The sequence below is a fragment of the Ambystoma mexicanum genome, chromosome 9 (genome assembly GCF_040938575.1).
Source record: "Ambystoma mexicanum isolate Mex_15411 chromosome 9, UKY_AmexF1_1, whole genome shotgun sequence".
NCBI lineage: Eukaryota > Metazoa > Chordata > Amphibia > Caudata > Ambystomatidae > Ambystoma > Ambystoma mexicanum.
The window spans coordinates 1,538,664,673-1,538,677,151 of NC_090931.1; the positions used below are offsets into that span (position 1 = coordinate 1,538,664,673).

Here is a 12,479-nt window from a genome sequence, read left to right on the forward strand (position 1 = left end):
TCCTGACAGCATCAGAGGGCTGCCCCGGAGATCGGAGGCAGCCCCCCAACATTGATGACACAAAGCATACTCCCGCTTAGCAACAGAGGTGAAGAGCTGAAACTTTTAAAAAGTAGGGTGTTGTAAATGGCTCGCGCCTTCGCGTGCCTTTGTTGTCCCGTGTGCGTAGAACGGCTCCGCGTTCTACGCTCGTGGAGACGGTTGGGGTTTGAAGGAGCAGGGAGCTGGGGAGGAGATTGATAGTCACGGTAAAGGTTGAAGAATAAAGAAGCTTAACACTTACCTGATTCCTGCGTTACTACACTGGCGACGAGGATTTCTTCAACCTTCAACCCACGCGCCTCACGAAGCCGTGTACCATCACTGAATCTCAGCTGGTCTTCTGTGCCGCGCTCCCTGACGAGGTCGAGCGCGGCTCACGGCGCAGTACACGGCCGTTGGCTCCTGGCTGACTGAGGAGTATTGATTCAAGCCGTGCTCCCGGACGAGGTCGAGCGCGTCTCACGGCGGTGTACGCAGCTGCTGCTCCTGGCTCTCTGGGATCCTGGCCAAAGCCGCGCTCCCGGACGAGGTCGAGCGCGGCTCACGGCAGTGTATAAGGCTGCTGGCTCCTGGCTTACTCAGGGGTCGTAACCCATGCCGCGCTCCCGGACGAGGTCGAGCGCGGCTCTAAAGGGTGTTTGCAGCTGCCGCGTTTTGGTTCCTCGCGTGCTGCAGCAAACGAACATCCGCAGGTGAGAGGCGAACCCTGGGTGGGGGGGCACGGTCCAGTGGATCTTAATAGCCCGGGAGGGCTCCTGCAAAGACCACGGTTTTCCGCGTGTGTTCGGCTCCGCCCCCTTTCCGTGAGGAGGATAGACCAGGGGTTTCCTGTGCGTCGGTGGGAGGGGTTTCTTCGGCGGCGAGGAGAGGAAGGTTAACCCCTTGAGAGTGGAAGGTTCTGTGACTGCAATTCCACGGTTGGCCACTTCCTTTTCAGCTAGGAGGAAAGTGATTTGCGCCTGTGGATTGCCAGTAGGCAAATTATATTGGCTGGCATTCTGCAAACGCCAACTAATTGTGGCATTTACATTCAACAAATCTGTTCCCTGAAGAGGGTTTTGGATAGGATCAACCTGATCTGGTCACGTGCAGACTTTTCAATTATTCCCATCTGCGGTTTGTGAGGATCTCTGTTTCTATAAGCCATGCAGCACAGTAATGCTCGCCCTCCCCCAGCTTTTCTTCCCAATCCAGGAGAGCCCCCCATTGCATGGGAGCTTTGGGTGGACACTTTCAAGGTATATCTGAGAGCGTCAAGGGGTTCCAGGATGTCTGATGACGACAAGGAAGCAACCCTACTTAATTGCCTTGGCACGGAGGGTTTGAGGATCTTCAGACATCTTCCAGGCCAGGATGTAGTGGCTTTACCTTCTGGCGATGGTGAGGGAGAGGGAGGGCAGGAAGTGGTTTTGACATTTGAGACTGCTCTTAAAAAGTTAGAGACACGATTCGGCAAGAGAGCCAACATTGTGCTGGAGAGGTGATTTAGTTGTTGTTGTGAAAAATCCTAGGTTCGTGGCTAAGGGCTGTTCCAAGTTTATGCAGCCGTGTACCGTGACCAAGGTTGGTCGTGGTTATGTTAAACTACAGGATGGTACCAGGTGGAGTCTGAGGAGAGTGGTGCCTGTTAAGGGAAAAGTTGCGGGTACTCAGGACCAGGGTTGTGAGGGGAGTGAGAGCACAAATGAAGATGGTCTCGAGTGTATGGTTGAGTGTGTGGTTCCTATACCGAGTTCTCCAGATGCCAGTAGTGATGTGGTAATATCTGGGCAGGCCAATGTGGTAGGCCATGAAAGTGTTGAGGTGTCTTCCCCGGGGAGTGAAGGTGTTGCGCCATTTGGTGGGAAGGCGGATGGGTATTCCGAATGTGATTCTGATCATTTTGCTCTTATCCCGGATGAGGTGAGGCCAGAGGATGCTGATGGATGTTCAGTGTCTGTTTCGGACAATTCAGTTTTAATTCCAGCTGAGACTGAACAATGTGAGGCTTTTTCTCTTGTGGAGGGTTCCAATGTCATGAATAACCGCCCTAACAGATTGAAGAAGTTTCCAGCAAAATACAAGGACTTTGTATTAGAGTTTACAGATACTTAACCTTATGTTGTTTTTCTTCCTGATGGTTTTTCTTCATCAATTTTGTTTTATTCTGTTATTCCTTCAAATTGTTTTCCTTGTAGATATTGTGCTCACATGTTTTTGTGGTTTACGGGGGGAGAAGTGTTGTAAATGGCTCGCGCCTTCGCGTGCCTTTGTTGTCCCGTGTGCGTAGAAAGGCTCCGCGTTCTACGCTCGTGGAGACGGTTGGGGTTTGAAGGAGCAGGGAGCTGGGGAGGAGATTGATGGTCACGGTAAAGGTTGAAGAATAAAGAAGCTTAACACTTACCTGATTCCTGCGTTACTACATAGGGCAGTAAATGGCACTCGTGCAAAAAGCCGAGCTCTCATATGTGTTCGCGTGGTATGCATAAGCAGGTTATCCAGTCCTGGTTTCCCCTTGGAATTCTAGGGCTTGTCGTTTTCCGGAATTTATAATGGAAAAGTAAAAAAAAAACTACAAGTTCCAGAAATTAAATGGAAAAAAGCGGGCCTGGGCGGCCTTCTCGCGATGGAGAGAGGGGGCACTTGAGACTGGGGCATGAGCTGGGTCCCCGTAGGTTATAGGGGTGCAGACAGCGGCTGGAGCACGTGCAGTTTCACTGCGTTGAATTTTGCCTAAGCCCTCGTAGCCCCCTTGACCTCCCCCAGTCATCTTCTGGCCGCTTAGGAGGGTCACGGGGGAGAGGTTGTGGGACTGGGGTGGGACTCTACTCTGCACTTTGAGGAGGGAATGTCAGAGAACTACGGTTCAGCCAGGGCGTGTGCTGTGCTTAGTGAGTGAGTAGTGTTCTGTGCTCTGGTGAGTGATGCCTCATCAAGCGCCTTGGTGAGGTGTCTCGACTTCTGCGCAACCGCAGTGCTTTGTGCCCTAGTAGCTTGGTTTCGGCTCCTGCGCAGCCGCAATACGCATGCCTTGAGAGTGTCTCGGCTTCTGCGCAGTCGCAATATGCATGCCTTGAGAGCGTCTCGGCTCCTGCGTAGCCGCAATACGCATGCCTTGAGAGTATCTCGGCTCCTGCGTAGCCGCAATACGCATGCCTTGAGAGTATCTCGGCTTCTGCGCAACCGCAATACGCGTGCCTTGAGAGTGTCTCGGCTTCTGCGCAGCCGCAGTGCGCCTGCCTCAGGAGGGTCTTGGCTTCTGCCAGCCGCAATGCAGCGAAGCCTGAGGGAGGCCTTCAGTGCTGCGGGGACTGCGCGTCTGTTGCCGAGGATACCACGGGAGATCTCTAGCGACCGATCCCTACAGGATCACAGGAGGGAATCGATCCCAGATCACTGGGCAGAAATCCATACACTATCTCTGGGGAGAGATCCACCCGCGATCACCGAGGACGGGGAGAAATGTCCGGCAGGGGCGCAGATGAGGTGAGCCCTCCTCACTGTTGTTTTTTGGTAGACAGCTGAGGCATCCTCAAGCATTCTCTTAAGTCAACAGTGCTTTGCATTCTGGGAGTTGTAGTTTCACTTTGTTCTATTAGTCACGTGCCATGTAGAGTGCCTTGAGTTTCAAAGCCAGGACTGGCCTAAAGGCGACGTCATGACCTGGAATTTCCAGCAATGAGCACTTGATGAGTGTGAGTGAGGGTCTTTACCAGGGTGCACCCCACTGTATTGAATACCTCCAGGTTTCCGCATTCCATGCTCCCTTCCTGGTGCTGTCACGAGGGATTGAACCATGGCATAGAAAGCATCCAATGTCAGTTAGTCACAGTATGGCAAGCAGGGCTCACAAACAAAAGGAAACGCTGCCTGGTATGCCATCACTACAGGCTGTGTTTGCGGAGTTTGCACTTTAGACTACAAATGTAAACGTCAAAAGGCGGCGTACCAACTGTACGCCTGTGTACGCCACCTTTTGGCCTTTACATTTGCATTGGCCGCAGGGACCCATTTTTTATTGCTGTGCAAATGTAGCAGCTCTCTATCACCAAATTAGACTTTCATGAAACATGGGCCTCATTATGGGTCCGGTGGTCACCATGCTGGTGATATCGGTAGGATGCAGGGGGACCCATACCTATTTAATGGCGCCTGACTTCCCGGTAACACCGGGGGATTACAACCCCGGCAGACCGTAAAGTCAGGCGCTGGCAAATAGTAAGTCCCCATTACCATAGAGTCCTATATGAGAATGGGGACCACGGAAGCACCGGCACCGTTGTTAGCAGTGCCAGTGCTCCCTTGAAAACTCTGCGGGCGGGTCCCGTCCTGCCCGACGGGAGGGCACCCGTCCGGCAGAGTTGTAGTGTGCTGGTCCGGAAACAACGATGCCGTAAGATTACAGTGTTCCTTTTCTCTGCCACAGCACTTCACGCCAGCCTGGAAGGCATTCCATTAGCTTTGAGTGCCCTGGATCTATGAGTTTACACTGACACCTCACACATGAACCAAAATGTTATACTTCCCACTTTTTCTATCCACGCACCTGTCCAATCCCCTCTTACTCACCTATGAGGTGGCCCACAATTCTATACTGTTCCTCCAAGCCAATTGTGGCTCACAGCATGGAAACTGAAAGAGATGTTTGTTTATGCCGAGTTGCTTTCTATGCCCGTGTATAGAATTCTTTTTGAAAATGGCTGCCGCGCCTCATTTGTTGAATCTAGTTCCTCATTGCAGCACAAAGCTGCAGTGATGGGTTGGCCAGGGATCTAATTGGGCAATCCGGGAGCAGGCAGGTGAGCGCCAGCCCCCACCAAAGCCCCACGCTCTGGCCCCGTCTCCATCAGGCCATTCTCTCCGATCTACAGCAACTGCAGAAGTTGTGTCCCAGTACTACAAAAGAGACACCATGGCCACTGTCCCTGATCACCGAGATGCAAGGTAAACCCTCTTTGGCTAATTGTGGACCGTCCGACACTCAACCCCGACTCGAAAAGAAATATTGATTTTATTTTTGTGTAATCTCCCATTGCGGCGCACGTGAATCCATGCACACTGCTGGCCCGCTGATGCAAGCAACGATATTAATGCTGCTTTGTTTATGCCGAGCTGCTTTCTCTAATCACATATAGAATTATTTTTGAAAATGCCCGCTGTGCCTCGCTTGATGAATCTAGTTCCTCATTGCAGCACAAAGCTGCAGTGACTGGTTCGCCAGGGATCTAATTGGCCAATCCTGGAGCCGGCAGACGAATGCCAGCCCCCGCCAAAGGCTCACACTCAAGGCTCCTATCCCGAGCCTGACACTTGGGTAAACCTCTAAAATGACATAAGCCCACTGCTAACTTGTGTAACCCCTAGGCACGCTAGACTTGTTCCTTTCTACATACGCATCCAATACGAAATGTGATTACTGTACTCCTACTTTGACCAACTCATTACTCACAATTACGGTTCGCAAATTCCCAGGATGCCATATGCTATCCATGTAACGGTGCCTTGCTCTACCTGTTGCAACTGCTAAAGTCACTAGTCAATGCTCGTAATAGACCTGTGCATACCTAACACGGTCCCCGGGTGTGCAGACTGTTGCCACAATGCCTGTAACCTTGCCTAGTTTTACCCTGTTATTTTAATACTGCTATATCTTGTGACTGGAATACTGTGCGGTCTCCAGGTGTGCATACTGCCGCCGCCGTGCGCTATCCCATGATTGTAACATTGCCTAGGGTTCACAAGAAAAGGCCACTCGGCCCCCTCACTCCCCGCACCAACATTCGAGACATGGGGTCTCATTACGACCCAGGCGCTGGACCATGGTGCTATTAGCACCATGGTCCATGCTGGTCTCCGGCATGGTGGATGGCGGAATTACCGCCCCATCTCAAGGTTGGCGGGGGCGGTAATTCCCCATTCACCATTTGCCCTTCCCCATTCCCATTTTGCCCCATAGGGCATAATGGGGATGGGGAAGGCGCTAATTACGGCACCGTAAATTACGGTTGCCGTAATTAGCTCCAAGGTCCCTTAGCGGGTTGGATTTTAACGCCTGCAAAAAGCAGGCGTTAAAGCCTCCAACCCGCTAAGGGACCTTGTAATCAGGCGCTAATGGTTTAACGGCGCCGACGCTCTTTACGGCTCCGTTAAACCATTAGCGCCAGGGTCGTAATGAGGCCCATGGCCATTAAACTTCCCAAATTAGAGGACATCCCCCAACCTCTTTCCTACCCTCCTTCTTCAGCCCCCTCAAATACGCGAACACCCAGTGATTTCAGGCCAACACTAGCCCCTCTGATTATTCAGCCCGCAGACTAACTATGTTGAGGTGTCGCACTGAACCCCACCAATACCAAATGCGCCCTAGACCAACAGAACATAAAAATCAAATACTGGGCTGGCGCTCATCATGTACCACAGCCCCCAGGAGCATGGGTTTCAATCCCCTAAACCTGCTCCATCCTCCTACCTCATTCTCCCTACTTCCCCCAACAGGTCTACATAAATACACCCCTCTGGGCCCACCCTATCAAGTGAGAGGAATCACGGTAAACCCAAGTTGCACTCGCCCCACCCCACCAACCACGTAATCCCCGTCATCTATCATCGCTCGACTCAAGTCACCCCCAGGCACACTCACCCCAATACAAGCACCCCCCCATCTCACTCCAATGTGCCCTCATAAACGCTTGCTCGCTCCCTGCCCATGCTACAGAGATCCTGGACCTTCTCACTAACCTCGACTTGGACCTCCTCGCCATTACAGAAACATGGCTTCACAAAGCAGTGGGACCTGCTACCTGCCTAGCACTTTCACCAGGCTACCCCATTCATCAGCAGGACAGACTGCATATGAAAGGGGGTGGAGTCGCGCTCAAGAATCTTTGTCCCTCAGACAAATAAACTCCCCACTGGAAGGCAACTCATACTCCATGCCGCTAAACTCTCCCTCTCCCCCAACTGCACTATTACCATTCTCATTGGCCCTCATTCCGAGTAGGGCGGTAAGGAATACCGGGCGCCGGTAAGGAGACCGGTGCCGGTAATCCCTTACCACCCTACTACGAGTTCCCTTAGTGGGTCTCTCCTTTACGCCTGGTCTGACCAGGCGTTATGGACGGGACCTGCTAAGGGACCTTGAAGGTAATAACGGTACTGCAATTTGCGGTACTGTTATTGGCGCTCTCCCCATTCCCATTGAGACCTATGGGGGCTCAAATGGGAATGGGGAATGGCTTTTTCAATGGGGACTTACCGGCCCCGCAAAGGTCGGACTAGACCGGTAAGTCCCCATTGAACCAAGGCAAAGTCGGTACCGGTATGGGAGGTAGTCATGGTGCAAATAGCGCTATAACTATCGCCATACTCGGAATGAGGGCCATTGTCTACTGATCCGCAGGCCTCGCCCAAAGACTTTCAGGAAAACCTATTCCATTTACTAGGTGAGAACTTAAAAACCACCACCAAAACTATCTTACTGGGTGACCTAAACCTGGGCCTTAATGACCCTAAAGACAAGCTAGCCAAATCACTTGCCAAGGCACTTCAGGACATGGGATTTCTGCATTGAATCACTAACCCCACTCCCTCAAAAGGATGCACCCTAGATTGGGTTGCAGACCAAAACTGTTCCGCCGCCGTCATCTCCAACACCCCATGCCCCTGGACCGAGCACCACCTCATTCACTTGTCCATCCCCACCCACAAAGCCACAAAACCTACCACTCCCTCACCGCCAGCACTAGCTAGGAGCGCACGTAACTTAACCAAAGACAACCTCCTACCTCATCTGGAGGTTGCAGCCCTAAAGCCTCCTTTCTTGAATGACCCTTTAGTGCTAGCAGAATTGTACAACCTCACGCTCAAAAAAGCAGTTGACTCCATTGCACCTCTAGAAATAAAGAAAGCCAAAGTGTTGAGGCATGCCAACTCTTAGAACATGTCGGAACTCCAAGAACTGCTCACCCTCAAATGTATTGTGCTGACCAAGTGGCAAACCAATCCCCTAGACTCCACTGAAGAAGAATTCGAAAAACTGTCTAGCCAATACCAAAAAGCCAGCTTCCTAGCCAAAGCCAACTCCTACAACACCAAAATAATGAATGCCAAATCTGATTCCAAATAAATATTTGCCATATTCGGGGAACTAGCTACCACTAGCACCCAAGACATTGTGAAGGATGAATCCTGGTGTTCAAACATTCAAGCAGATATGCTCAATAAAATAGAACTTCTGCAGAACAACATTCGCTCTCACCATGATGCTTTGACCAGGTCTGACCCACCCCTCTCACCTACAAAAAAACACCCTCTCCCAGGATAAGACACTCTTCTCCTTCAGAGATATCTCTCAAACCGAAGTCTTAGCCCTCCTCAAACGCATAAAACCCTCCAACTCCAAGGGTGATATCTGTCCTGCCAATATCATCAAAGTCTGCACAGACAACCTAGCACCATTCTTGACAGTGTTCATAAATGCCTCATTCTCATCCGGCATTGTCCCTCCATGCTTTAAAGCGGCTCGTGTGCACCCTCTCTTGAAAAACCCATCTCTGGACCCATCCTCTCCCAACAACTACATCCCATCACCACAGTACCCTTTCTGCTAAAGATTCTCGACAAAGCTGCATACACCCAAATACAGCATTTCCTTGAAACCAACGACATCTTAGGAAAAAGGCAATAAGGTTTTCGGACCGGGTCACGGAACAGAATCTGCTTTACTGGACTTAAAAAAACCATCTAGCTAAAATAATGGGTGAAGGCAAACCAGTCCTTCTCCTCCTTCTTGATTTATCTGCAACCTTTGACCTGGTGGCAAATAAGACTCTCTTCAGACATCTCACAAATTCAGCCCAATTCTCCCCCAAAGCCACCACCTGGATCACTTCCTTCCTTGAAGGGAGAGCATGAAGGTTTTCTCTGATCAGGCTTGTGTGGCTCCCACCACCATCCACTGCAGAGTCCCCCATCGATCCTGCACTTCGCTCACCCTGTACAATATATTTACCAAGCCGCTCTTTGACAAGCTGGATGCTCTCCGCATAGCTTACACAAACTATGCCGACGACATGCATGTCCTCCTCCCTCTCTCGGGCTCATATGAAGAAGATGCCAAGACCCTGCACAAGATGTATGCCACCATCCAAGCCTGGATGGCAGCTAACGGTGTCTGCCTCAATGGGGACAAAACAGAAATCTTCCTAGTCGGCTCCAAGGAAACACTCAATAAACAATACATCGCCTTCACTATAGACAACACATTAATCACGGTCTCGCCCTCAGTAAAGACTCTGGGGGTGTACCCTGATTCCACACTCTCCATAACACGCCAGGTACGCGTCATTGCCTCCTCAGTCTCATTCACAACAAAATTGATCAATGCAGTTAAACCTGTCTAAGCAGAACTGCCTCTCAATACTATTGGGGCAAAACTTGACTGCTACACATTAGCCAAAAAATCTCAACAGACTTAGAATTATTCAAAATAATGCGCTCAGATCTGCCTTGAACATTCGAAAGAGAGAGCATATCTTCCATGCTAGGCGCGCTTCTCACTGGCTACCCGCCAAAGAACACATCATATTCAAGACCCTAGCCATAACCCACAAGTGCCCTGCTCTCACAGGCCCCTCTTATCCCTCAGAGAAAGTAGTCAGAGCCAGTTCTTCCAGAATCATGCGATCACATTACTCCAACCAGCTGAACATCCCCAACATTAAAAGGGCCAAAGCGGGCGGCGCCAGCTTCCCATTCATAGCTCAAAAACAATGGAATGTCCTACCAAACAACCTAAGGAATGAGACGTCTCACATTTCCTTCACAAAGGCCTCAAAACAAGGCTCTTCAACTAGTCCACACTGCACCCGTAGGTACTCCTCAATATCTCGTCCATAAGGTATTAGTTGTATCTGGTTCACCTGTAACCTTTGAACAATAGAGTCCCCCACCACTTGCTACACTGCATTTGCAATTATTACCTGTCTGGTATTAGGTTCAGTGTAACCACAAACCACAGACAGGCTGTCTTTCCAGGCTGTCTCTCCCTCTGGTTCCTCTAACTAAGTAAGCATTGCTTGTAACAGCGCCACGATGTCCGAGGGCTGCTTTGTGCGCTTGATAAATGTAAAAAATAAAATAAATAAAGATGGCTTGATGGCGAAGAGTCTCTCTCAAATGCTAGCTATAGTCATTCAAAGTCACCGTGTAAATGCATATTAAATTCCTGCAACATAGGCCAGCTTTAATACATGTCATGGTTCTAGAGAATGGAACCCCCTTCAGTCAGACCATGGGCCTCATTACATGGTAGGCGGTAACCATGGCGCTATTAGCGCCATGGTTGCTGCCGGTACCGTACCGAGTCCGCCTTGGTGGATGGCGGAATTACCGCCCTACTCCAAGGTGAGCGGGGGCGGTAATTCCCCATTCACCAAGGCCCTTCCCCATTCCCATTTTTGCCCCCATAGGGCATAATGGGAATGGGGAAGGTGCTAATTACGGTACCGCAAATTGCGGTACTGTAATTAGCTCCGAGGTCCCTTTGCGGCACCCTACTTTAACGGCTGGTAAAACCAGCCGTTGAAGTCGGGTCCCGCAAAGGGAACTCGTAGTAAGGCGGTAGGGGTTTACCGGTACCGGTAAACCCCTACCGTGTAATAAGGCCCTATGTCTAAATTCTTCAGTGCCTGGCTGATGGGTTGGATACACGGTTATCAGTTTCGACTCTTAGAGCCCACTCGGCAGCCATTAGGCTTTCTAGGGACTCTTGGAGGGGCCTGGCTGATGGGTTGGATACATGGTTCTCAGATTCACCTCTTAGAGCCCACCCAGCAGCTATTAGGGTTTCTAGAGGCTCTTGGGAGGTTGCGGGGGGCATGGCCGATGGGCTGGATACATGGGCATCATTTTGTACTCTTAGAGCCCACTCAGAAGCCATTTCTTGTTTTAGAGACTCTTGCAGAGATCTGGCTGATGGGTACGATAAACGGTTCTCAGTTTCACCTCTGAGAGCCCACTCAACAGCCACACAGGGTTTTTAGAGACTTTTGGAGGGGCCTGGCTGATTGGTTGGGTAAACGGGTATCTGTGTAGACTTTTAGAGCTCGCTCAGCAGCCATTCGGGTTCTTAGAGACTCTTGGAGGGGCCTGGCTGAATGGGTGGATAAACGGTTATCAGTTGAGCTAGGATCTGCGTCTCTTCAGCCATTTGTGTAGTTTGGTATTCTGGCTCTAACCTCCAGATGTCATCGGCATTCTCTGTATCGTCTGGGACACGGGAGCGAGCATATGTCCACAGGTTCCAATGCTGGTATACTCAGACAGAGGAGAGCGAAGTGTCTCAGTTGGCACAACAACGTATGTGGTAGCATTCTGGGTGCCATTCCTGGGAGTCACTGGTATTCTTGATGAAGCCATGACAATGGTTATCTGTTGTTACATCGGCTCTCTTTTTATCTATGTTTTTTCAGAACATTTTTTAATGAAGAAACTCATCAAATTAAAAAAGAATATTTTGGGGGAGGGTTATTACCCCTGCCCTATTTTTCCTAAAATCTATTCCCGACCACACACTCTTACACGCACTTACTGACCTCTCACCCCCTATATTTTTCAATACTTCTTTTTGTTAAAAAATTTCGAAAAAAAGATCGTCAGTGTAACAACCTTATACAATGACAATGGGGATCCTTCCCGAGTATGGTGGTAGCCATGGAGCGATTAGCTCCATGCAGTGCTCCAGATAAGATTTTGAGGTGGGAGTATTTTACTCTCTATTTTTAAACTTTGAGAGTAAATGTGATTTTAAGAGAGTAAAAATGACTTTTCTCCTTCGCAAGAGAGTAAAATGTATGCGACATCCAGCTAACGTGTTAAAAAACTGTATGGAAATCATTAGTATGCGGCAGCTTTCTGCATTATGACAGAATACACCTTTCATTATTTCTGGCCATTTGATCTCTCCTGTACATATTTAAATGTTGAAATCACAAAAACCTAGCCACTTATATAGTAAAGCATACATGAATTTGTATTGTGTGTTTTGAGATTCGATAGCAGAATTGTCTTTTGATGTTTAATGAAAGTCTTAATTTCCTGAAGCTAATACTAGCTAATTGTATGCCAATGCTATGGTACAACAGTGCGGAGAGGCAAGGACTCCATGCTAAATTCTATATCCAATCTAGTGGTCAAATGGTTATTTATATAGCTCTTTTGGCAAAGTGCTGTACATAGAACATATTTATCACAGTTACCACCAAACCAAAGTCGGTACTCCTTTATCGACCTCGAAAGGATGAAAGGTTGAGTTGGACTTGCTGGGATTCGAACCTGCAACCCACAGATCACGCAGAGATTGCAGCAAAGAGTGCTCAGCAGGCTGTGCTATCTTATTGGCTAACATCCTTCAGAGGTCGGTTAACTGAGTATCGACTGAGGTATAATGATCACAGTAC

The 12,479-nt window shown here is 49.6% G+C and overlaps 1 protein-coding gene across 2 annotated transcripts in view; it reads left to right on the forward strand.

Moving 5' to 3' along the window:
• The first annotated feature begins 3,271 nt into the window (after positions 1–3,271).
• LOC138489475 (zinc finger protein 436-like) overlaps positions 3,272–12,479 on the forward strand; it is a 188,014-nt gene continuing 178,806 nt past the window's right edge. For both annotated transcript variants that reach the window (XM_069617210.1, XM_069617211.1), the window contains exon 1: positions 3,272–3,507. In XM_069617210.1, the coding sequence (XP_069473311.1) occupies positions 3,484–3,507 (24 nt within the window). In that variant the 5' untranslated portion in view covers positions 3,272–3,483. The remainder of the gene's footprint in view (positions 3,508–12,479) is intronic.